At 41.6% G+C, this 27,363-nt stretch overlaps 1 protein-coding gene and 1 pseudogene across 2 annotated transcripts; both read right to left on the reverse strand.

Annotated features, from left to right (window-relative positions):
* Positions 1-18,439: 18,439 nt before the first annotated feature.
* LOC147459467 (uncharacterized) lies at positions 18,440-19,780 on the reverse strand (annotated as a pseudogene). Its single transcript, XR_015187880.1, has 2 exons — positions 18,677-19,780; positions 18,440-18,592 (listed from the first exon to the last, which is right to left on the reverse strand). The product of XR_015187880.1 is annotated as an uncharacterized LOC147459467 (transcript).
* A 72-nt stretch (positions 19,781-19,852) lies between these two features.
* On the reverse strand, positions 19,853-21,446 carry LOC147459468 (uncharacterized). Its single transcript, XM_086510732.1, has one exon. The coding sequence runs from the start codon at positions 20,270-20,272 to the stop codon at positions 19,853-19,855; it is 420 nt and encodes a 139-aa protein (XP_086366858.1). The 5' UTR covers positions 20,273-21,446.
* Between the last annotated feature and the right edge of the window lie 5,917 nt (positions 21,447-27,363).

Below are 27,363 nucleotides of genomic sequence, written 5' to 3' on the forward strand. Positions count from 1 at the left end.
TTTTTGCATCCATGTGTTTGTCTGCTTTAATTGTGATTGGTAGCATAATATTCAACACATTTGCTTAGTATCAAACATTAAATTCAATGTAATTTTGTCATAATCACTTGTCTAGGTTTAAAAATCAAGCAATCCGACTAAGCTAGTTTGACCAAGCTAGGTGTTAGAGATCTTCTCTTAATACCATGGGGAATGCCTTCCTAATAATCAATGGCTACTTAGGTTCTTAATCCGATTTAGGCAGCATTGTGTGAAATGTAATAGGGCTTTCTAGTGGGCTTGACCCTATTGACCTTTAGCTTAAGTATATAAAGGGAGTTTACTAATGTGATGAGCCTAGGGAGGTGTATCAGTGTTATATGACCCCCCAAAGTTACAAAATTAAAATGCTGAAAATGAACAAACAAAAAATCAAAGTGCCACAATGTAAAATCTTAAGCTGGAAGAGAAATCTCAGCTTGATTGGGTACTTCACTCACATGTATCACCTATGGTACTAGAGCCCTAGAGGTTCCCAGTGTGGGCAAAAAAAACCCAAGGCATACAAAATAAGCACACACATCAAAATTGAATCACTGTGAAAAGAATTTGGGGGGTCAAAGAAAAGGTAATCAGTCAGGCGATGATTTCATGAGAAATTCCTTTTATCGTAGCCTAACTACAAGGTCTTCTAGGTATAGCCTCTAGTCAGTCCTCGAACATGAAATACTTGGCTCTCGCGATTAAACAACTTAATTGACCAGAGAAAATTAAGAAGCTTACCCATGGTATTAATAGTCGATCTCTAGTGCCTTTCGACCGTTAAATTAGCGACCCCAGACTTGTTTAATTTTTTACCTTTAAATCTGTTTATGCATTTGATTACATTGCAATTTAATGTTTATTGTTGACAAATTGTTTAAAATTCTGTTACCAATCAATTTGTCTGCCTAAAACTGCATCTGCTTTTTAATTGCTTATGAGAATGCAATTACTGTGCCAATGTTGTTTGATTTTGCAGTGACTGAAGAAGGCTAAGGACATTCATCTCAAATTCTCTTCCACCTCGACGAACGAGCTTTAACTCAATAGCTTCCGAGGACGGAATCTACATCAGGAAGGAGGGCATGTTAACCCTCACGGCTCACGGACACCCTATCACCTACGACGGACGTTGTATTATTTACTTGGTAGAGTCAGGTACTGGGCTTGTCGGTCCAATAGGAAAAGGGTAAGAGTGATCGCCGATGAGAGGCGCACTCTAACTGGAACATTCAAGGGATTAGTTGGCTAAGCATGGGCACCCAAGTGTGAATGGGATGAGCTCATATAAAACTCAACTAAACCTAAAATTCACTTATTCTCTCATTTGTGCAATAGAAGAGTGCTCTTGCTCCATCTCCATCTCCATCTTCTTCTTCTTCACCTCCTTGTGTGTGTGTGTGTGTGTGTGTGTGTGTGTGTGTGTGTGTGTGAGAGAGAGAGAGAGAGAGAGAGAGAGAGAGAGAGGGCGATCGAGCATTACGAAGGCATGACGACAGTGAAGCGGTTGAGCGTGGCGTAGTGGCGTCTCCTTCTTCTTCGCGGCGAGGAATCCTCCACGAAGCAAGCGTAGAGCGGTGAGTGACACACCATCGCCTTCTTTGAGCTTACTAGTTTAGGCTTGTTGTGTGCTTGGAGCCATTTGTGGCTCGCACACGGTGTATCGGCAAGTTCCTTGGATTGACACGTGCAACATACGCTCACAAGGCGAGGATGTCAAGGCCAAGAGGAAAAGGAGGTCTCATCACAAGTTTCATGTTTCAGATTTTCCACTAGGGGATGGGCAATTAAGTTATGACTTGAAGGAGGATCTGACGAGCAGGAAAGTCAATGTTACTTTTGGGCAGCTTATAGAGATGGTGCCTAAGCTAAAGAGACAGTGGAAGAGGATGGTTAACCCAATAGAGAAAGAACCAGAGAGAGGTTCAATGAAGGTGTTGGCGATGGATGAGCTACCAGACATTTGTCCAATAGTAGATGTGTGGCATAAAAGAAAAATTTTGGGACAAGGTTATGTGGATGGTGGAGCCCAAATATGTGTCATAACACACTCATGCATTGAGAAGATGGGTCTTACAGTGACTGGGGTGTCAGGTTTCCGGATCAGATTGGCAAACCATCAAAAAGTAAAATGTTTGGGTGTTGTAAAGAGCTTAGAAGTGGAGGCATATGATGCAAAGGAAGTGGTTGATTTTCATGTGATTCCAGTGGGGTTGGGAGCATATACTATTATACTAGGCAGACCATGGTTACGTGCAGTGGGAGCTGTTCAAGATTGGCGAACGTGGTACGATTAGCCTCTATGGAAAGACAGGTGCCAAGAAGCTATATAATATGGACACAAGGAAACAATTGGAGGAGATTTATGAAGATGAATATGAGTATAGTGATGAAGACTATTCCACAATGTCTGATGAGGATAGTGATACTACTACCACCAGTGATGAGGATGTTGATGTTGCATTTCTTTTGATGGACAAAGAAATCCAGGAGTCTGGTTTAGTTGCATTTGCAAATGAGGTTTAAGATGAAAGTGAAGGGCCTTATGAAGTAATTGAAGGGCAGATGCAAACCAAGGTTGAATTGTCAAAGAAGCAGGAATTGATGAAACAAATGATCAGTGACCTCTCAGCTATGGAGAAGGAGATATATTTGCATCTGCTGGCTAGTTTTCCTGATTTTTTCATTACTTCATATGAAGAGATTAGAGGGTTCAAGGGAGAAGAGATGCATATAGAGCTGAAAGAAGGTGCTGGCATCCTTGTGGGAAGAGGCGGATAAGTTATTGAAGGTAGGGTTCATAGTCCTTGTGGAGACCACAGAATGGGTGAGCTAAGTAGTAGTCAACTCAAAGAAGGATGGAAAGTGGAGGATTTGTGTAGATTTTAAGCCCTTAAATGCAGCCACTAAGAAGAACCCATATCCTCTTCCATTCATCGATCAATGGCAGGTTATGAGAGGTACAGTGTGTGTGATGGTTTTTCAGGCTATTTTCAATTGAAGATTGCTCTTAAACACCGTAGAAAGACAAATTTCATTACACCATGGGGCTGCTATTGCTACACGGTATCGCCATTTGGGCTGTCAAATGGACCATCTTTCTATCAAGAGAGAGCAAATTGGGAGTTGGAACCATTCATTGGTAGTTGTGTTAAAGCTTTTATGGATGACTTCTGTGTCTACAGCAGTAGGGCTGAACATCATGAGAAGCTGCAGATGGTATTGGCTCGATATGATGAATGTGGAGAACAACTAAATCCAAAGAAATGTCATCTAGCACAGAGAAGGGTGAAGTTATTGGGCCATATGGTGTCAGAAAATGGCATTGAGGCTGATCCAGATAAGGTTAAGTCTATTATTCTTCTTCCATCACCTACGAGTACGAAGCAATTGGAAACCTTTATACACAAAGTGAAGTACATGGCACGGTTTATTTCATTGTCTTTGCAGCTTCTTTATCCATTATATCAAGTAGCAAATCATGATCCATTGAAATGGGATGACAAGTGTGAATAAGTGTTTCAAGAGGTGAAAGAGGTGTTAGGGGGGTTGTCAGCCATGCAGGCTCCTGATTCGGAGAAAGTGTTTTATGTAAATCCATCAGTAAAGGATGATGCCATTGGAGCCATGCTATTGCAAAAGGGGAAGGGCGGCCATTATATGAGGCCGGTGTATTGTGCAAGCCGAGTGAAGTTGGTAGCGGAGAGAAAGTTCTCGGAAGTAGAGCTAGTGATGGCCATTGTAATATTTTCTTGTCGACAATTTCGTCATTACTTGCTACCACGACCTTTTGTTTTCTTGACGAGTTATGCCTTTTTGCCACAATTAATTAATGGCACTAACATGTCAAATGTGGTGAAGAAATGGGTAATTGAGTTGCAAGAGTTTGAGTTCTCTTTTTTAGTGGAAGACAGTACAAGAGCTACCCTAGCCAATTTGTTGACCTACAAGGAGAATCCTCTTCTTGTTAAGGAAGAGGTGGTGAGGAAGGTAGTTGAAGAAGTGTCATAGATCAAAAATGCACATGTGTTGTTATTTGATGGCTCATACAGAAAGAACCATGATGCAGCTTCAGGGGGTATAGAACTTTATTACCTAGAGGGGAAGCTAGTATGCAAGAGAGGGTTCAAATTGGATGCACATAGTAACAATGAGGCTGAATATGCTACGTTGGAAGCCAGATTGCACATTTGTTTGAAGCATGGGATTAGAAGGTTGAGTATAAAAGGTGATGCCTTGTTAGTGATGAAGCAAGTGTTGGGTGTGTGGAAGAGCAAGAACACCTCATTGAAGGAAATGTGTTTCAGAACTAAAGGCCTGTTAAAATTTTTTGAAGAATGGAGCATCAGACACATTGAACGTGCTCTAAATGGAGAGGCACATGAAGCGGCTCAAAGCATGATTGGAGAGATATTTGTTTTGAGGACCAATTTACCTCTTTATCATGGCCGGGAAAGTTTGGCTCAAGAAGAGGAGTTTTTGCTAACAAGAATCATTCCGAAGGACATTCACAATTCTAAGAAGTATGGTTTTTTGTGTAGAGCATCCATGTAAAAATTGATTGGTGATGAAAGGGGATGATCTCGTGTTGAGACGTGTACCTTGGAGGGAGGAGCTTTATAGAGTGTTGGAAGAGAATCATGAAGGCGCATGTGGTGGCCATTTTGCTCTAAAGATCACCTTGCATAAGATCTTCGCAAGAGGGGTATGTATGGCCTAGTTTGCACAAGGATGTTCACCATTGATATAGGTCTTGCAACACGTGTCAAGCATTTGGGAAGAGAGTGTGGAAGCCAGAGCTACGAAAAACCATTATGGCGTTTGATGTGTTTGAAAAGTGGGGAATTGATGCAATAGGCCCGTTACCTATCACAAGCAGGGGCAAAAGCTATATTTTGATTGCAGTGGACTATCTCTCTAGATGGGCAGAGGCTATAGCAGTAAAACAAATCACTGCAAAGGATTTGGCAAAATTTGTGTATGATGAAATATGTTGCAAGTTTGGGGTGCCATTGGAGCTACTTTCGGATAAAGGGCCAAGATTTAGAGCTAAACTGCTAGACTTCTTATGCGCAAAGATGAAGATTAGGCACCAACATACCACTCCTTATTACCCGCAGTGTAATGTCTTAAATGAAAGATTCAATGATGAGTTGGTACAAATTCTTTCGAAAGTGACAGAGCACCAAGGAAAGAATTGGGATTTGGAATTGCCTAGAGCATTATGGGCTTACCGTACTTCGGTGAAGACAGGGAGAGGGTTTACTCCATTTCATTTGGTATACGAAAAGGAAGCACTATTGCCTGTGGAGGTAGAGTTTCCTGCAATCAAGATGTTAGAGAAGTTTCTTGGGCCGCCTAGTGATGCATTCAAAGAAAGTCTCTTACAATTACAAGAGGTTCAGCTAGATAGGATGACTGCATTGGAACATTATGGGCAGATGCATGATAAGGCTTTGGCAAACATAAATTAAAAGGTCAAAAGTAAGGGTATCAAGAAGCATGACTTGGTTTTGCGCTACAACAGTAAGTTGGACAACACCTTCCAAAAGAAGTTTCAAATTAAGTGGGAAGGCCCTTTCAAGGTAGTGGAGTGTTTTCCGAATGGTACATATCAGTTGGCTAACCTGGATGGAATTCTACATAAGTCAAGGGTAAATGGATTGTGTCTTAAATTGTATCATGCTAGATTAAAGATGGTGGATCAAGATGAGCTTTCTGCAGAACAAGTAATGCCTATGAGGGATGAGGAGACCTGTGACGCGGCGAGTCTCATATCTCTTTTTTCTACTGCTGATCATGAATGATCTAGCAGGCTAGGGGATGGGCAAATTATGTGAAGAGTTTTTTGGAGCAAGGGATTTTGCATATGTACATACCCATGCATGGTGCATCGAATAAAGGATTGCCCATTTTCTAGAGCCACGTGGTTACGTGGGGCCCACATGTGTACACGTAGGACATCATGTACATAGTGCATCGATTTTCATCGTCACCAGTATCAGTGTGTTTTTTCTATAATAATGAGGATTTGGTAGTGCGTAAAACTTCTCGAGGAATCTATCTGCGGGCCGACGACATGAGGTAAGCAGGTGCGTCAGATGGCATCTAGTGGCGTCAGGAGGCCGAATGGGGTCAATACTTGCACGTGGATAAGTACGGACACAACGTGGGTGTTTTCTTGTGATAATTAAGCAGAAAATTCATCATGAGGACCACCTTTTGGGGCCACTTCACGTGGTTGCGGGATGCATTATTGTAAAAGGCTGGGTGCCAGGTGTGCGGATGATGCAAAAAGGTGACAACTATGCACTGCGAGGTCAGTTTTTGGCGTGTTCGGGGTCCGTTTGAGGTCATCTAAAAGGCCAAGGGTTCCCAAGTAATAAAGCTAAGTGTGGGAACTGAAAAAACAAAGAGAAGACCAGAAAAAAAGTGGAGAGAAGAGAACGAACAGCCACCGCAACTGTGTTTTTGCTCATTTTGGAGTCTGTTTTGGCCGTAAACTGCTCATCCGAGGTCAGATTTGAGCACTTTGAAATTGTAGAGTGGGGTTTTGGGCCGTTGTGGACGCAATGGTGCTATCAATTCTACCAAATTATTCACTTTTTTTCTGCTGTTTTGGTTGTGTAAGTTTCTCCTATGAGCGAAGCTTCTGCTCCAGTTTGTGATTGTATCTCGCATATTTTACTCATACTGTGTGAGCTATTTGCCCCATTGGTATTGTCCCAAGCTCAATCGTATCTTAATATAAAAAATTCTCCTCTTTTGAGCTGAGTTTTTTGCGTGTGTCTGTGTGTATGTCTCTCTGTGTGGAGTGGGTGAATGGGTGGTCTCTCTCTCCTCTCACTCCATAGGTGTGTTCCCTGTCTCGGCCAGATGGGTTGTGTAAGCTGAGTGGTGTCCCATATTGTGTGTGTATATCATTCCAAGAGTGTGTGTCAGGTTATTATAGAGGCTTAGTGTGTGTTTTTATCCCGCCCACACCGTCAACACATAAAATTTTCGAACAATCAAATACACTTTGAACTTCCTACAAGCGAAGAATAAAGCCATCACCCATTGTTCTGCTTCCGTATAAGTAGTTTTCCTTGGAATAATGACCCTTATTTTGCAGTAAATAGGATTATAGCTTCTCTCCATCTTTTGTAGAAATTGTCAGAGGAACAGAATAATAGAGATAGGCAGCCAAAAATAGAGAAAGAGATCCTTGTATTGATGGATTTTTGTAGAGTTTTGATACAACACAGGAGCAATAAAATATATGGGCGCACTCCGCTGTACAGAGCTCGAACCTCCCGACTATCCCCGAGCTTCAGTCCGCTTGCATGCAGTGTCTCACTCGCACTCGCACTTGCACTCACACTCGCACTTGCAATCGCACTCGCAAAAGAGGAGATCTATGAATGATCCCCAAACGCACCACACGTCGTGCTTTTATCCTTCTTTTCCTCGAAAAGCTTGCACAATTTTCGTACCAAATATACCTGCTAGAATAAGATAAGAACGTGATCGCTAAGCGATCCGTAAAGGATAGATTTTTATATGACACTTTGCATAGATCATGTTTCACACATTGATTTCTGCATTTCCTACAAAACAGCCAAAAGAACATACTCGTGCAACCAATTCAACATGACAATCAAAGTAAGAAAACATAATTATGTACCATCATAATCTCAATTGCAACAGTCTACCATGAAGAAACAAATCCACTTCTTGGTTGATAGCAGGGAGAGTTGTATGTTGCTGTATGTCTGTCGGTCCCTGTGTATACGACACTTCTGCTGCCTTCTGTTTGTTTTCATCACAACTTTTACAAACGAACTCAGAACAGAGAAATCTAGGTACTCAAAACGACGGGAATAGATTTGGTCTACAAGACAACGTGGACAGAATTGCGAAAAACGTCTTTCTTTGCCTGAAAACGCAACATTTAGGTCGCGACTCATAAAACCTCTATTTTTAGGTCTCCACTACTTTTTCAACTTATTTTAAGCTTACCCATGCATTTTAAGGTAAAACACATAAATATAAAATACTGATATTAATAAAAATCTCAATTTTATTGTTCATAGACAGACTATCTGTTATTCATTAATCTTTATCAAATACGTCTTTAGTGTATTATTAATAAAAATATATACGTTTTCTCTTAATATCTCAAACTCATTTATATAAGCTCTATTTAATAGACTATGCAACAATCTTTCAAATCGTGCTAAACGAAAGATATGCCCTACTTTATTCTTTTCGACTTTACGAACTTCAAAGATTAGTCCTATTACATTCTCCCCTTATCAAAATTAACTCTGTCCTCAGAGTTGGAAAGAGAGAGAAATTCTCTTTGCAAAACACTAAGATCAGCCCACGATGCATCCTCTACTGGATAGTTCTGCCACTTAACCAAAACTTCCACAATCTCTATTTCTCAAATGTTTAACACGCCTATCTAGCACTAAGTCTGGTTCTACAATCAATGTTCCGTCATCTTTCAACTTAGAGTTGTCCTGTAAAACATGATGCACATTAAAAATATAATTTTTCAATAAACTCACATGAAATACATGATGCACTTTAACATGAGAAGGCAATTCCGATTTGTAATCTAATGAATCAATACGCTTCAAAATTTTAAATGGCCCAGCAAATCGTGGAGACAATATTCTATCCTTTCCAAGAACCATATGAGACCTCTCAGGGATAATCTTTAAGAAAACCATATCACCAGTTTCATACTCCAGAACGCGATGTTTCTTGTCATAATACAATCTATGTCTCTTTTGAGCTTCTCTAATATTCCTCCTGATTTTTGCCAACTCGCTATCCAGTTTCTCAAGCATCTCACGTGTCAGTTCTACCTTATTCCTCGAGTTAAGAAAATTAATAGGTGTGGCACAGTTATAGCCATACATTGCCTCAAACGGAGTCATCCTAATAGATGAATGATATGAACTATTATATGCAAATTCAACCAAAGGCAGATATTTATTCCAATTAGATTGGTTTTCATTGACATACATTCGTAACATATCTTCTAAAATGCGATTCACTCTCTCTGTTTCCCCATATTTTTGAGGATGGAAAGCAGTAGACATGCGTAACTGGGTACCTATAGAGTCAAAAGTTGCTCTCCAGAAATGAGAAGTGAACTTAGAATCTCTGTCAGACACTATACTCTTAGGCATGCCATACAAACAAAATATCTCTTTCACAAACAAGCGTGCAATAGTCAATGCAGTATCAGTTATTCTTACAGGAAAGAAGTGAGCTTGTTTTGTGAGTCTATCTACCACCATAAATATCGAATCATACCCTCCACGAGTGGTAGGAAGTCTAATGATAGATTCCATAGATATAGACTCCCACTTCTATAAAGGAATTTCTAAGGGTTGAAGGTCACTAGGCATCCTCTTATGCTCAATCTTAACTTGTTGACATTGAAAGCACTCACGCACATAATTCTTAACATCCAATTTCTTACGCGGCCAAAAGAATGAACTTTTAATCTTTTCATATGTTTTATTCAATCCAGCATGACCAGAAAAAGGTGAATTATGAGACTCGTGCACAATTTTTGACTCTTAAAAGTAGAATTTGCAGGAATACACAAGCAGTCATAATAATACAGATGTCCCTTATACGCAACAATTTCAAAATAGGTATATAAAAGGAATCATTTTCAACTTCAGCATGCATATTATCAATCAAATTAGACCGCACAACAGTCAACAAATTACACATGGACCCACGACTCAATGCATCTGCAACTTTATTTTCTTTTCCACACAAATACTTCAAATCAAAGTCATACTCAGCTAGCAAATCAATACATCTTCTTTGTCTGTTATTTAACAATGGTTGAATAAAAATATAATTAAGCTTTGATGATTAGTAAGCAATTCAAATTTTATACGAAGCAAGAAATGACGCCAATGATTTAATGCATGAACAACAACAAGGAATTATAGATCATGTGTTGCATAGTTCAATTCATGTCGTCTTAAATTCCTAGACTCATATGGAACCACTCTTCCTTCTTGTGTCAAAACACAACTCAATTGTTCACCACTAGCGTCACAGGACACAACATATGGTTTGCCCATCTCAGGAACTTTTAAAACACAATTTTCTTCTATTTTAGCCTTCAAGGTCTCAAAAGCAGTCTCATAGCTAGAAATCCACACAAAACCCTTGTCTTTCTTGGTCAATTCGGTCAAAGGACTTGCTATCTTAGAGAAATCTTTAAGGTGTGCTCTCTCATATTGTGCTAGACCCATAAAGCTTCTTACATCCCTTATTGACATAGTCTTTACTTTATCAAGATCAATAGGAATCCCCTCTTTAGAAATCACTCTTCCCAAATAAACAATCTGATCCTTTGCAAAAGAACACTTACTTGCTTTGGCATACAATTTATGTTCACGCAAAACTTCATCCCGAGATTCTTCTTTAATCTCATTAGCAAACACAAGCAACGTCTCACACTCTTATCTAAGTCACCTTATCAATTCCATGGCCAAAATTAGATTTAGAATCTCTTTTTTTCCACAAAGAGTGTGACTTATCATCATCAAATGATTAAAGATATTTTTTTTTCCTTAACAATCAATCAAAACATGATTTTCAATCATCTAATTGATACCAATGATAACATCATGCATATCAATGTTTATGATATAGAAATCATCTTTATGCTTCTGACTCTTCAAAGAAGAAAAAAACAAATTTTCTACTAACTCTTTCGTGAAACTATTATTACCACTGGTTAAGTCCAGAAGTCTTTTAACTTCTCAATTTAATTTCAAGTTTAATTTCTCAATCAATTTAGACAATAAGAAGCAATGAATACTATCCAAATCAATTAAGAAATTCAATTTTAAATCTCAAATTTTATGCATAAATTCGATCATAGAAGCTTTCAAAGGACGTATCAAAAACATAAAACATCACAAAGAATGGGTAGATGACTTACCTTTATCGTATGCATCGCCAAAAGTCTCCAATTGAGCCATCTTGGTACGTATTGTCTTATCGGTCACCTTGCTTGAGCATTCGAAAGTCTGGTGGTCGTGTTCTCGATATTGAAAGTATAATCCAAATCTTTGAGTTCTATAATCCACGCTTCTAAATCTTCGTATATCTTTCTTATGCCATCAAACTCTTTAAGCTTAGTCTTCGTTAAGAATGATTTGGTTGTCGCTTTTCCCATATCGTCATCGTTTCTTTTTTGCGTTGACGACCTCTACGTCCACCATCACCGTTTCCACCATCACCACTTCCATCATTACCACTATCACCACCGCCAGGTGCCCCAGCGTCGCAACAATGATTATTGTTTCCTGTTGGTGTAGCATGGTTTTCGGCTTCCTGTTTGCCATCAAGGTCCACATAGATATCAGACTCTCGTGTTGCTTTGCCCCATAGAGCCTCAGCACGCTCCCGATTTGCTTGTTTCAGATCTTCTCGTAGTCGCCGAATGAGGTCTTCTTGCTCCTTCATCCTCCTCTCGTATCCTTCCATGTCCAGAATCAACCGCTTGCTCTAATACCAATTGTCACAGAAACAGAATAATAGAGATAGGCAGCAAAAGATAGCGAAAGAGATCTTTGTATTGATGGATTTTTGTAGAGTTTTGATACAACAGAGGAGCAATAAAATATATGGGCGCACTCCGTTGTACAGAGCTCGAACCTCTCGACCATCCCCGAGCTTCAGTCCGCTTGCACTCGCACTCGCACTCGCACTCGCACTCACACTCACACTCGCACTCGCAATCGCACTCGAACACGCAAAAGAAGAGATCTATGAATGATCCCCAAACGCACCACCCGTCGTGCTTTTATCCTTCTTTTTCTCGAAAAGCTTGCATGATTTTCGCACCAAGTATACCTGCGAGAATAAGATAAGAACGTGATCGCTAAGCGATCCATAAAGGTTAGATTTTTATCATGACACTTTGCACAGATCCTGTTTCACACATTGATTTCTGCATTTCCTACAAAACAGCCAAAAGAACATACTCGTGCAACCAATTCAACATGATAATCAAAGTAAGAAAACATAATTATGTACCATCATAATCTCAATTGCAATAGTCTACCATGAAGAAACAAATCCACTTCTTCGTTGATAACAGGGAGAGTTGTATGTTGTTGTATGTCTGTCTGTCCCTGTCTATAATACACTGCTGCTGCCTTCTGTTTGTTTTCATCATAATGTTTACAAACGAACTCAGACCAGAGCAGTCCAGGTACTCAAAACGACGGGAATAGATCTGATCTACAAGACAACACAGAAAGAATTGCAAAAAACGTCTTTCTTTGACTGAAAATGCAACATTTAGGTCGCGACTCATAAAACCTTTATTTTTAGTCTCCACTACTTTTTTAACTTATTTTAAGCTTACCCATGCATTTTAAGCTAAAACACATAAATATTAAATACTGATATTAATAAAAATCTCAATTTTACTGTTCATAGACAGACTATCTATTATTCATTAATCTATATCAAAGACGTCTTTAGTGTATTATTTAAAAAATAATATATGTTTTATCTTAATATCTCAAACTCATTCATATAAGCTCTATTTAATAGACTATGCAACAATCTTTCAAATCGTGCTAAACGAAAGATATGCCCTACTATATTCTTTTCGACTTTAAGAACTTCAAAGATTAGTCCTATTACAGAAATACTGCTCCAATAGCCATCGTACCCACCGTCATAGAAATTTCCTCTTGGTTAGGAGGGCACACTGTAGATAGCTGACATAGAATACCTTTCACTTTGTCAAATTCCTCTTGTGCTTCCTCATCCCATTGAAATCCATGCAACTGTTGAGCCCTTTTCTGAAGAGGGTAAACATATTGAGACAACATCTAAAAGAAGCGGGATATATACTTTATCTTATGCACGAACGACGCCAACCCTGTCGCACTGGCGGGAGGCTCCATAAGAACCAATGCCTTCACCTTCTTTGGATCTACTTCTATTACATTCTGTGACACCACATGACCCAACAGGTGAGCCCTCGGTTGTGTCAACTTGCACTTCTTTGGATTCAATTGCCCTCCTACTTCATCTAGCCTTTGAAAACACAACCTCAACTTGGAAAAATGTTGTGCCCTGTAACTATAACAACAAATATCATCCATAAAAACTATAATGAACTTATCCACGTATGGCCCAAACACCTTGTTCATCCAATCTTGAAATGTAGCATATTCATTCACCAAACCAAAAGGCATCCTGCGGTAGGCAAAGCACCCCATGTAGAAATGAAGGTAGTCTTTAGTTGATCCTCCAGAGCAATACCAATTTGAAAATATCCTAAAAAACCATCCATAATAGAATAGCGTCGTGTCCGGCCACCTGGTTTAAAATCTCATCCCGAAATGGTAGAGGGTAGTGATTCCGCTTGTTCACAACATTCAAAGGTTTATAGTCTGCACATACTCACCATTTTCCATTCTTCTTTGGGGTAATGACAACAGGAGAAACCCACTCAGACTCTTTCTCTGGATGTATAATACCTGCCTTGAGCAACTTGTTGATCTCCTGCCATAGAGCCTCCATCAGAATATCTCCCAACCTCCTTAGCTTCTGTGCTTTTGGCCTGTATCCATCCTTAAGTAGGATCCAGTGCTCCACTCCTTTAGCTCATCTAAGATCTACTCTGTTGGAAATAGTTCGGGATAGGATGAACATAGGTCCATATAGCCCTCCTTTTCCTGCTTGTGCTAGGTCTGTACCAAGCATATCTTTCACCTCTTTAGCCTTCAGACCACAAACAGGGGCATGCATACCTTTCCTTGCAATGATAGCTCGACGGTGACTCCAAATAAATCTGTATACAGCTTCAATAAACCTTCGTTGCTCTCATCCTCTTTGAAACTGTTGAACCCTTCATCATAAGTCGACTCAGTTTCATACTTTTAGCTAATGTTGAAGTCTCGATTATCTCCCCTGGTTGATGGATGAAAGCGGCTCTCCTTGGTCTTTAAGTCCAACACAATCTGTCCTCCGTTTTCTCGATGTGGCAAAGTAAACACCCCCTTCTCCCAGTCATGCTTGGCCCCAATTGCCAACAACCATGGACTCCCCAATATAATTGGATTAACATTTTCTCGTGCTTTCATGACAAAAAAGTCAATTAAGCATTCAATTCACACAACCTTTACCTTCACATCATGTGCCACTCCTAGAAACCGAGCTTTGGCATGCTTGTCCATCCTCATGCACACATTGGACTTGACAACAACTTTAATACCAATATCCCTCATAGCAGATTTGGTGATCACACAGACTTGGGTACCACCATCAATATAGGCTTGAATATGCTTCTCCTTTCAAGCAAAATGTCCACCACTGGAAGCACATCGGTCAGACTCTCCACCCTCAAGGCTAGATTCTGAACCACATGCACATCTCCTCCTTCTCGAGGAAGCCTCGTACTGACAATGGTTGACCACTGCCTCCTTAATTTAGGGTTTAATGCAAGCACTTGCCCAAAAATGATGTTAGACTTTTAATTTTAAACATCTCTTACAAGATCATATTCCAAATAATCACATCCTAGTTGAAAATCCTTCTTATTAATTCTTCGTCTTTGTCTTCTTCTGCTTGGCTCTCGCTGCTCTCTACCTTCATTCACCTTTTATTTACCCTTCTTTGCTCTAGTTTCACGTTTCGTCTCAATCTCTCTTTCACCTCGTGCTCTTCTACTAGCCATAATATTAACATCCTGCCTGTCAACACCAATGATATTAACCCTTTGTACTTCACCATTACCTGACAGGAGCCGCCTATGCTTGGTTTTTGACTACTTGCTGCTCCCTTTGACCATTAAATTGCGCCTGACCTCTGCCTCGACCAAACAGAGGATACATGCCGCCCCTTTCCCACGGTGGGTGAGGAAAATATGTAGCATAGTGGCCTTCCTCTCCACAATTGTAACATCTGCCATGCAATTGCCTAGCCGTGCCTCTTCCTGCCCTTGCTTGACCTCTGTCCATAACACTTAAACGCAACTCTTGCATTTGCTCACAAAAATCTTGAACTGTACGTACCCATTGTTGATGAACGGTTGCTACCCCACAATTAGGCTGATTCTCCTGTTGAACTTCTTCTCTCGGATTTAGGTCGGATTGGAAACCATCACTTCGTACCCCAACCCACCTTGCTCAATCTTCTTTTTTATTTTTTGGCTCTTAGACCGTGCAATAGCAATAGCTCCGTTGTAATTCTCTGGGCCCTTAAAATCCACCTTTTCACAAACTTTGGGATGCAAAAAAGCCATAAACTTTTCCAAATTCAAATTACTCACCACCATTGGCCAATTGCATGGCCACTAGAAAGTCCCTCCAGCACTCTTCGAAGCGGACGAGGAAAAACACCAAATTCCTTGTTCACATCCTGCTTCAATTCTTCAACCTTGCATCCAGATTGACAGGAGATACCTCTTTTCAAAACTCATGTAGAAAACGGGCCTGCAATGCCAGCCACATAAGTCTTGTTTCTCCTTCCAAAGCATAGAACCATGTCTTTGCTTTTCCTTGCATCAGCAAGGGAATCGTTTGCATTTTGCTATCTTCATTTGGCATATGTAGTGATAACATATACAACTTGAAATTTGTCATCCACTCTTTCGAATATTCCTCTCCGGTGAAAATTGGTCCATAATTGTGCAATGCCCTCTCTCCTTGATGGAAACAACCTTCTTTGATCAACACCGACGAGCAATCAGTTGCTCCTCAGTGGGGGCACCAGAAGATGAAGAGGGAAAATAGAGAAAACACCCATAACAAAAAATTTATTCCACAGCACCCCTAACCTCTCTAATAACACCTTCAAATTGGCTAATTTGCACTAACAACTCCACCTTAGCATACAAAACAATTGTCTCGCACTTGCAAAAAACACCTTATAAAACAAACACACCCTCACTGTTCAACCCACGCGTTCCAACTCACAAGACACCCCAATTCTGTCCTCTTGGTAACACCCTTCAAGCTACAGGAAAACCCTTTACAAGCACTGGCAAGTACACAAAGAGCGAGAGAAAAGGAGGGGGATGGGTAGAAGCAACACAAGAAATACGGACAAAGGTTTGGTAGTATTGAATAGGGAGATAGTACAATCAAGTATGCAGCTCCAAAGTAAATCTTGCAATACACAGGCTTACAAACCTCCAATAACTCTCTCTGGACAAAAAGAAAAAAAACAAGGAGCTAGCAAGCTAGTACAATTAACTGAGCTTTCTCTTAGAAATTTGTTTCCATTGCCACCACTTGGCATAGTCTTTTCTTTTGGTATCTGCATGGTGCACACTTCTTTCCTCTTTGTCTGCTCAATTTTTCCACCCAGCTTGTCCGTTGTCTCCTTGCTCCTTCCACTTACCCTTTTAGGCATTTAAACACCTTCTTATTTTCCATGGGTGGGATAGGCCTCTTGGCCAGCTCCTTGAAGCTTTCGAACTCTCTCTCTTTATGCACCGTGGGACCCACCCCCTGTCTCACCCTTTGAAGCTTTCAAACTCCCTCTATCATTCATGTTATCCACTGGCGGGACCCCTCCCCTTTGGAGAAATAGTGACATCGCTATTTGGGGGGGGGCGGGGGGGGGACATCTCCAAACAATTATTATCCAAGCCCCCGACTAGATAGATCCGATTGGAAAGTAGGTTATGATAGCCTCCATCTATAACACTGTAGAGCACCATTTGACATATAGGTAGTCCAATAACAATCGACACTAAGAACCCCAACCAAATCTTTGTCAAGCACCCATTTCCCTTCAAGCTTGTAGATTTGAACACACCAACGTCTTTATAGGGGGCACACACTCAACACACCGCGGAAGCACACATATACCCAACATACAACTAGACACAAAAGCGAGAGAGAAGATTAACACTACTTTGAGAATAGATTGGACAAATATCAAGGCAAGATTCTTCAAAGCATAGTGCATCATGCTCCAAACATGCTAATGATATCCCACTTTCAATGCTCGATGCACTCCTTGCCTCCATTGATTTCGATCCTCTACACCTGATATGGCATGCCCCTTATGAGTCGATCCCGGCCTCACCAAGCAACTGCATGGATCCCTGTATGCAACTGGCCAGCCCTTGTCCAGTAAACTGGCCGGTTCACCTCCTTCCACCTTCTCCTGCCCTCTCCTGCAGTTGGCCGTGTACTCTCACTCGCCCCTTGGCGGCTCCAACCCCTCCCTAGTTCAACAGTTCGCCTTCCCACCTTCTGCATGCGCCATCACTTGGTGACCTGAACCATTGCAGTCCCATCAACCCCCTGTCTCATGCCATGCAAACCCTCTCTCATGCCACCCTCCAAGTGACGTTCTTCTCCCTGCAGCTCACCTTCACGCATCCATTGGCGGCTTCTTCAGGCACTGTGTGGCGCTTCCCTGCAACATACCCACCACCCTCTTCTCAAAGCGTCCCTCTGGCCCCTCTGCACACCGTTTCCTCATGTAGCGGCTCTGGAGCCCTCTCTTTCCTGCCACTGGCCCATGCGGCCACTACACACCGCCCTTCATGCACTCGATGCCACACCCAGATGGCGCTTCTTTCCCCTCGTTGCCAAAATGATCCTCCTCTCCTGTGGCGGATTTCCCTTGCGCTGCTCGTCGACTGCAGATCGACTTTTTTTTTTTTTTTTTGTTGCCTTTTAATAGCTCAAAAGCTATATTTTTTTTAGGCCTTGCTTGGCGACCGGTCCCACGCCACTTCAAAGTTTACTCTTTTTATAAAAAAGTTCTTCGAGTTGGGCTTTGTCCCCACCGAAAGCCACGCAGTCGTGTAGCTTTATCGATCGCAATGACTAGGCCGGCTCAAGCTTCATCTTGGTACCCTTCTCCCGATCCAATAACACCTTGAAATGACGAGCCCAAGAAAGCCGAGCCGTATAGCAGATGGAATCTATACTTTAGACACCTATAAATTCTCTGATCCGTAGAGCTTCAAAACCGAACTTGACCAGTAAAAAGCCGCATTTGGTGTACATATCACTGTGAGGCCTGGTCCAAAATGCATATGAGACCTGCCAAAGTCCGATACCATCATCCTGCCTAATACTGGGCACCTGCTATTAGCTTCTCCCTGTGTCTACACAAACTTGGTGTACCATCATTACGCCCACCCCCTGGTTGAGCATTTATGCGCAACTGTAGCATTATTTATGTAAAATAGTACTGCATGGAGAGAATGATATAAGATAGCTACATAGACTGCATAAGAAAAATGAGAATATAGCGGCTATATAGATAAGATGGAGATAGAGAGCAAATCATCTGCTCTACTGCATCACCTGCCGGTCAAATTTAAAGCTCATAGATTCCCCAATCATAGTGTAGGCTCCACCTGGATCAAAAACAAAACCATGGTCGTGGCCATCTACCTGTGAAACCTGTACATCCAAGCCTTTCTTTGCACTTGTAGGCCAAAAGATAGGCCACCCTTCCTGATCTTCGTAGCAGGGAGCTTCGTCACCCTACATCCATAATCCTTGTTGCCAACCATAAACATGATTTTGCTCACTTGAAGCACCTGTACCATAAACCGCTATCATGCCATCTGCTAGAGAACCCTCCATAGTATAGTCTTCTTCAAAAAAACCTCGCACAAAAATACCTGTAAAGCAACCTCCAATAACACACGTATCCATAGCATCCCATAAAATAGCAAAACCTTGCAATTTGCCTCCACTTGCTGCATAGCCAAGCAAACATGTCTGCCTTGCATACCTGTATCTAAACTCTTTGTAAATGGATCCAAAACCATCTCTTCATACTCAAGAACATGACCTGCTAGAGCTTCAACCTGTTCAAATACCTCATCACCTGCAAGGTTGGTGGCACCTTCCTCTTTTCATGGAGCCTCGGTCTTATAGGCTGCAACTCTATCAGTTTTCATAGAGTCATGTGCCGGAGCTAACTCTCCACGGCCACACACAAACTCCGAAACTTCAAAGTACACCTCTACATGCTCACCAAAGCAAGGTTGCCCCACCCCCTGCATAGACAATTCACTTCGACATACCTCTGTTTCTGCTTCTAGCTCCTGCAAGTCATCCTCAAAAACCTTCTCTTCAACTAGGTCTGATGCACCATCAAACCATACCTCTCTGTCCAATAGGTACTCACCATCACACAACATTTGATAGGGCTGCTCGACTGGAAGATTCACACAAGGCATCTCCACACTTTCACTATGCTTATCCTCGACCTTCAAATGATTGGCAGAAAACTCACATACATTTTTTTCCGCCTCATCTACATGAAAAACATCATAAGTTTCGTACCAAGAAGACATGGAGTCCGTCTCCCACATGTTATCTGTGTCCAAACTGCTACTGTAGCTATGAGAGCAGCCGGACTCATCTTTGATCTTGCTAATTCTTGGACCACTGCTATCTTCCTCGTTGATGGCCACTGCTATCTTCCTCGTTGCTGGCTCTAGAACTGACACCTCTTCTTTATGATCTTTTACCACCTCGTCCTCTTGAGGAAGCAAACTGGGTGGCACCCTAAACATACCTCGCTGTATCTTTTCAGACCTGGTTGGAACTTCTTCTACCTCTTCTAGCCTGGCATCAACTTCACATGCATTGATCACATTCATATCAATAAAAACAGGAGCTTTTACCTCTTGATGCTCTTTGATTTGTTTGGGCTTAGGTCCATTGGCTGTCGTGACTGCCAGCTGTAGCAATCCTGCCTCCATCTTCTTGTTCATCTTTTGACTCTTTCCTCTGGCAACTTGGACAGCTTCATCAAAGGTCCTTGGATCTTCATACTCCACTCTCTCTCAAACATAGGGATGCAAGCACGATATAAACTTTTCCATCTTAAAGTATCCCGCATTGGTTGCTTGGGTAGCAGCCACAAAATCCCCCCAATAAGCTTCAAATTTATCAACAAAGGCATCAAATTTTTCAGTTACTTCCTGTTGCAAGCCTTTGATCTTTGCATCTGCTTCCGAAGCCGACACCACCTTCTGATACCTTCGTCGAAAGTGCTCTCGAAATCCGAGCCAAGTCTGCTTGTGTGCATCTTCTAAGACATCGAACCAAACCTTTGCTTTACCTCGCAACACCAAAGGTAGATTCTGGAGCTTTTCTTCATCACTTGGTATCTGCAATACTGCCAGCATAAATAGCTCAAAATCGGCTATCCACTCGTCAGCATCGTCATCTCCTTTGAACACTAGACCAAACTCCTGCTTCATTTTGACTCACGAACACTATGTTAGGAAGCAATCAGTGGATCCTCAGTGGGGGCACCACAAGATGGAAAGGGGGAAATGGGAAAACCACCAGCACACAAACCAGATGCCTCTGTATAGCCCAATGATCTCACAGCACCCCTATCACCTAGTAAACACACACCTAGACTCCCTAACTGCAAACAATTACTGTCCAAGCCCGATCCTGACCAACCCTCAGATCCGACTGGAAAAGTAGGTTATGATAGCCTCCATCTATAACATTGTAGAGCACCATGTGACATATAGGCAGTCCAATAACAATCGACAGTAAAAACCCCAACCAAATATTTGGCGAGCACCCGTTTTCCTTCAAGGTTGTAGATTGGAACACACCAACATCTTTATAGGGAGCACACACACAACACACCGCGTAAACACACATATGCCGGGCATACAACTAGACACAAAATGAGAGAGAAGATTAACACTAATTTGAGAATAAATTGGACAAATATCAAGGCAAAATTCTTCAGAACATAGTGCATGATGCTCCAAACACGCTAATGATATCTCACTTTCAATGCTCAATGGACTCCTTGCCTCCTTTTCTTTTGATCCTCTACACCTGATATGGCATGCCCCTTATGAGTTGATCCTGACCTCACCAAGCAACTGCATGGATCCCTCTATGCAACTCGCCGCCCCTTGTCCAACAAACTGGCCGGTTCACCTCCTTCCACCTTCTCCTGCCCTCTCCTGCAGTCGGCCGTGTCCTCTCACTCGCTGCTTGGCAGCTCCAACTCCTCCCCGGTTCAACACTTCTCCTTCCCACCTTCTGCATGTGCCATCACTTGGTGACCTCAACCATTGCAGTCCCATGAGCCCCCTACCTCATGCCATGCAAACCCTCTCCCATGCCACCCTCCAAATGACGTTCTTTTACCTGCAGCGCCCCTTCATGCATCCACTGGCGGCCCCTTCAGGCACTCTGTGGATCTTCCGTGCAGCATACCCACCACCCTCTTCTCAAGGCGGCCCTCTGGCCCCTCTCCACACCTTTTCCTACTGTAGCATCTCTGCAACCCTCTCTTGCCTGCCACTGGGGCCCGTGCGGCCACTACACACCGCCCTTCATGCACTAGATGCCACACCCAGATGGCGCTTCTTTCCCCTCGTTGCCAAAACAATCCTCCTCTCCTGTGGCGGCTTTCCCATGCTCATGTTGCTCTCCGACTGGAGACCTACTTTGTTTTTTTTTTTTTGCCTTTTCATAGCTCAAAAGCTATATCTTTTTTAGGCCTTGCTTGGCCATCGGTCCCACGCCACTTCAAAGTTTACTCTTTTTATAAAAAAGTTCTTCGACTTGGGCTTTGTCCCCACCTAAATCAACACCATCGCGTAGCATTATCGATCGTTGTAAGATCTCTGACCCCGAGCTAAAGAGCACCCCTGTACTACAAAATAATCATACTACAAAAAGTTACTATTTTTCGCAGTTTTTCTAAATCTGTCGGTGTCATGATGTTTAGAATCTTATAGAGCTTTCAAAAATGAATTAAAATAATTTGTGTAAAAATTCCTAAAATAGTAAGTTTTTGGTCACCCGAGCCGTCTAGTTTTGACTCTCTCGACAAACTGCACCCGTATCCCAAATTTGAAAAAATGATTTCCAGACACTGGGGGCTGCTAAATATGGTAGGTACTCGAGATTATGCACCTTACCTCCAGCTTAGCACAATAAGTTTCAGCATTAAAATTTGATTTGAATTGCCCGTCTTATGTTAAAATTAATTTTCCTAAGGTTTGTGTGGGGAGCACCGGGGCTCGGGGGACTGTGTGGGAACAAGCCCCAGGCCACTGCAGACTTGAGATAGCAGGAGAGGGTGCCCTCACACCTCTAGGGACTCGTGGGAGGCTTGCCATGCTTGAGAGAGAGTGTGAGAGTCAGTTAGTCTAAGCTAACTGGAAACCTTGCAGGACATGCACTCAACTGCCCATACAAGACTAAGTTGCTCACTCAGATGCATATAGCAATAGAAATTGACTTGCATGAGGATGAGCACTATATAAGGACATGCTCACACACACCGTGGGGCGGTCACTTTTTAGAATGTGTATGATATCACGTGAGTTAACCGCAGAGGATTATTAAAAGACCAAAATTATTCCTAGCTAATCTACTCTCTAATTCAATATATGATTAGCCTATTCCATAATCTTAATCTCAATTGTCAATTATGCAAAAATTAAACTCTCCTAATCATAAATTAATGCATGATTAGCAAGAAGGAATTAACCGCTAGCCATCACAGTGAATGAGTGATAGAATTAAACCAACCTCTAGCAATGTGGTTAAATGATCAAATTCAATCTATCATTTCACAATGATCAATTAGCTAAGTTTAAAATTCAAATTTGCATATGATTAAGGTGTAATTAGAAAAATTAATTCCCTATGGTTATCTCTAGAAAGGAAACTCTCTCACCTATGCACATGGTAATTCAGCATTGCATTAGTGAAGCAATTATTATACCTAATTCATCTCTAGTACTCTAATTAAGCAAGAACTAATTATCTAGGCCGAATAATTAATTCTAGGTTCAATTCCCATAAGAACAAGTGAGATGCTATCCTAAATTGATGTAGCTATGAACAATTACCATGTCTTGAAGTAAATCTAATCCTCTCGCATAAGAGGAATTGCTCGTTGAAACTAATCTTGTCATCCTGGTTGTCATGATATTCTCAAACACTAGTTCTTTTTTTTTCCCGAATTTATCAATTTAAAGTATGAGTATAAAATGGCCCCAACAAAGAGGACTCGTTTTGATGGATCTCATGATCGTGAGGCTGGCACGAGCAACTCTAACGGGAAGGGGAAAGCTCCCATGGTCGAGCAAGCACCGCCCATCTCACGAAGTAACAACGAGGAGATTGTTGAGGTAGGTCAAAATTCAATTCAAGTATTGTTTAATTAACATTGCATTCGATAAGGTAGGAAGGAAACATATCCCCAAAACATGCTGGAAATCCAATGGAGACCACAGCATTTTGTGTATTTTTATTCAGGTAGGAAAGAATGATTTTGGAATATACTATCTGAAGTAGGAAAGATTTTTTGCTAGCTCGACCAATTCAATTTCAATTCCAATGTTGATTTAGTCCTGATTCCCCTCTTGATCATAGGGGGCGGCTCGCGAAGATTTCACAGTAGCTAGAGTTACTAGCTTAGGGCCTCTATCCACGACTTGCGTTTTTTGCGGTGGATACCCATGACTTGCGTTCTTTGCGGTGGGATGTCCATTTCGTGCTTTTTGTGCGGTGGACAAGTCTAATTGTATGGGCAACTAGGTGACAACGGGTGGAGTTAACACCAGCTGGGGGATTTCGTGCCTCCAGAACATTGGAATTTTTAATGAAATGAGTTTTGAGTAAATTTTTACTAGAAAAGATTGTTTTGGTGCCGCTTGTAATACTGTTTGAAGGGCTATCCTAATGAATCTTTTGAATCGGAACTTAATCATCAATGAGCTTATATGTTGAACAACCATTGTGGTAGTAATTAGGACACACAAAGAAGTGTGAGTGTGGGGGTGGAAAGTGGGGGCTTGGCTCGGGTTGCCAATGCCTATGAGAAGGGTGGTCCCGATTGGTCGGGAACTCTCTGTCTCCATAGTATGGTAAATGACGTTAGAATTGCTCATTACACCAAAAGTAGTGAATACCCAAGTGTACGTGCCTCTGAAAGCAATGGGGAAAAAGTCACTCAAGACTTCTCTCCTTCGGGAAGGTGAGTCTAAGGATCGATAATTGGTTAGACACGCTTTCCCCTGCGGGGTGGAACTAGGTCTCGTTGCTAGTAGGCCCGACTCATTTCACTAGGTGATGAGAGCTCGTCCGCTAGTTGATCCCTTAAACCACTATGTTTGCTTCCGCTATAGATCTAGTGGCCACGAAGTTTACCATCAGATCTGTCATTTGAGATGCCAAGTTTATATCAAAGTTTTGGACTTCTCTTTTGGGTGGATGCATGAATAGGTGGCCCGGTTTTAACCGGTTGAAAGTTGCTTTTGGAGGCTTAAATTTAGTGGGTATGAAATTGGTGTTATGGGCAAGAATTGTTTGAATTAAATAATCATGTGGAGGATACAAAATCTTAATAATCATCTGGAGGATTTAAAACACGTGTGGAGCCCACGTCAGACGAATGTTCAGTCGAATGTTTGCATGACTATACTTCTCCATATCTCTGTGCCTTTCTCCTTCTGTGCCTTTCTCAGCTCACTCTACAGCCCCCTGTGCAAGCTTCTTATCCTTCACTATGGATAGCAACCTAAGAAAGAGCCCAAGGAATGCAGCCCGACAGGTCTCCCCCACAAAGGCCCGACATTCTCCCACGAAGGTATGTCACCTCTCTCTATCTCTCTCTGTGTTGTGTACAATGGACCTTTATGTGTAGTAGATTATTGAGGTGTGGATATATTGAGTAATGAATATGGATTTATTATTTTTGGAGACAGAAGTTACAGCCTCCTCCCAAAATCAGCCGCTTTGTTCACCCCAAGGATGTGGAGGTTCCATTAAAGGCATTCTACATGACAAAGGAGTATTTTCAGAGGGAATATGGGTTAAGTCTTGAGGGAAAAGATGTTAGGAAGTTGACAGATGCAGATGTACCCATATCCGACTGGATGAAAGTTTTTACGTGTCTTCCAGTGAAGGAGAAAAAAGTGCCGATAAAAACAGCAAGGCTGGATCACTACAAGGCACTCTACTAGCTCTACAAGAAGGTGTATCAATCCAAACCACCAAAATATCTGTTGGGAGTCAAGTTTTCACGCGGATATGTTTATTTTGTATGCACGGGTCTGGTAAAGTGGGTTGAGTTTGCATCTGAGGTGGGGAATAATGTGACCAATGAAGGTCTCTTAGATACGAAAAGAGAACAATGGAAGTTAGATACTTCCTAAGTATCCACAGGAACCCCAAGTGGTTCTGCCATCTTGTTAGTAAATACCCCATCCGGAAGTACACCAGCCGGAAGTTGGCTTTCTGCGACTACTAAGTCTGTGTTTAGTGTTGAAGTATCCACTTCCTTGCAAGAACTACTTGTTGAGGTTAGTGGGATCTGGTGAGAGAAGTATTTCGTTGAGCCTTTCAGGACCAAAAAGAAACACTATGCGTTGCTGAAAGTGAATCTTTCGACTAATCCAAATGTTGTCCCTAATAGATTGCACAGAATGGAAATGAAAGAAATCGCCTCTATGTGGATTATGGTTATTCATCTATGATATACTTAGTATGTTCAAAGATAAAGGTGTGAAAGAAGTGAAAGGAGAAGAAGAAGAGAGTTTCTCTCCCAAGCCCGATTATTTCCCTTAGGCAGGATACTGCGGGGAGAGAAGTACCTGTAGCTACTAGCAAGGAGATTCTAGAGTTTGTGGAAGAGAATGAGAACCTTAAGAGAGAGAGAGATGCTTGTGAAAAATGAAGATATGGTTACTAACCTTGTGCACATAATTGTTTCCCGCAAGAAGGTTGTGCCCGTTACATTGACAAGATTGCTGCTTGAATACCTTCCAATGAAACAATTAGGACACAACAAGAGAGATGAAATGAGGAGTAAAGATGGAATTAGAGATAGATCTAAGTGTGGTGGTGGTATCAAAGATAAATAATGAGAGATAGAGAAGGATTTAAAGAAAAGTATTGGACTAGATATGCAAATGAAAGAAAAACTAGCAACATATATCTTACATGAGAGCAATCGCCACCACCTTAATGGAGAAAGAAGACGAGGCAAGACCAGGGATTTTAATTACGCGATGATGCATTTTGTTAATGTTAATTATTGTTGTTATTATCACTTTTTTTTTCATGTTAATAACATATCTAATGGCATGACCTACGAAAACCGGTAGAAAACATAGAACCGGCGGGACAACCAACAATCTCGGCGGGCCCGGCGGGCTTATTATGTAACCCGGCGGGCCCGGCGGGACAAGCAAGAGTCCCTCCGGACCCGTCATGTTCCCCCTCCATAATTGGTGGCTCTATATAACCCTGTAGTAGACATCACATCACATCACCTCTTCCTCTAAATTTGGTCATCCTTTAAAATTTAGAAGAAAAACTAAAGGTAAAGAAATGAATAGTCTTTAAAAAAAAGTAAAACTTAATGTAACTCTGATCATGGATCATTAGTTCTTTTTGGGACTGAACTGATTCTTGAAAGGAGGTAGAAAGGTGAATCTTTGGGTCAATATCTCTACATTTGGGATGGACTAATCTCATGTTTGGTTCACCGTTATATTTGCTAAATTGATTGCTATATTGATTAGAACTTCTATCATGGGTCATTAGTTCTTTTTTGGACTGAACTGATTCTTGAAAAGAGATAGAAAGGTGAATCTTTGGGTCGATATCTCTACTTTTGGGATGGACTGATCACATGTTTGATTCAACGTTGTATTTGCTTGCTATTCCGATTAGAGCTCCAATCATGGGTCATTAGTTCTTTTTTGGACTGGACTGATTCATGAAAGGAGGTAGGAAGGTGAATCTTTGGGTCGATATCTCTACTTTTGGGATGGACTGATCACATGTTTGATTCACCACTGTATTTGCTTGCTATTTCGATTAGAGCTCCAATCATGGGTCATTAGTTCTTTTTTGGACTCGACTGATTCTGAAAGGGGTAGGAAGGTGAATCTTTGGGTCGATATCTCTACTTTTGGGATGGACTGATCACCTATTTGATTCACTGTTGTATTTGCTTGCTCATGTTTGAGTAGATTGAGGTTTATTCCCTTCAGGCTTCACTACTACGCTTGTGTGTGATATTGATTATAACACTAATGTTTGGTTTGAATAATACTTGAAAGAAGAGATAGCATACTGAGCTATGTTTATTGGTATTGCACGCATCCAATAAGTATGTCTTCCACCAAGAATGTGAGCGGTGATGGTGGTGTCTCAAGCCTGGCTTCCTTAAGGAGACCTCCTACCTCGATGCCAGGCACCACTTCGCAGGGCAAGCGAAAGGCAGCTGGAAAAAGTCCAGGACCCAAGTGGAATTTTGCCACAAATTTAAATAAGTATCAAGATTGGA

This window comes from Adiantum capillus-veneris, chromosome 4, assembly GCF_014529385.1.
Source record: "Adiantum capillus-veneris isolate H3 chromosome 4, ASM1452938v2, whole genome shotgun sequence".
NCBI classification, from domain to species: domain Eukaryota; kingdom Viridiplantae; phylum Streptophyta; class Polypodiopsida; order Polypodiales; family Pteridaceae; genus Adiantum; species Adiantum capillus-veneris.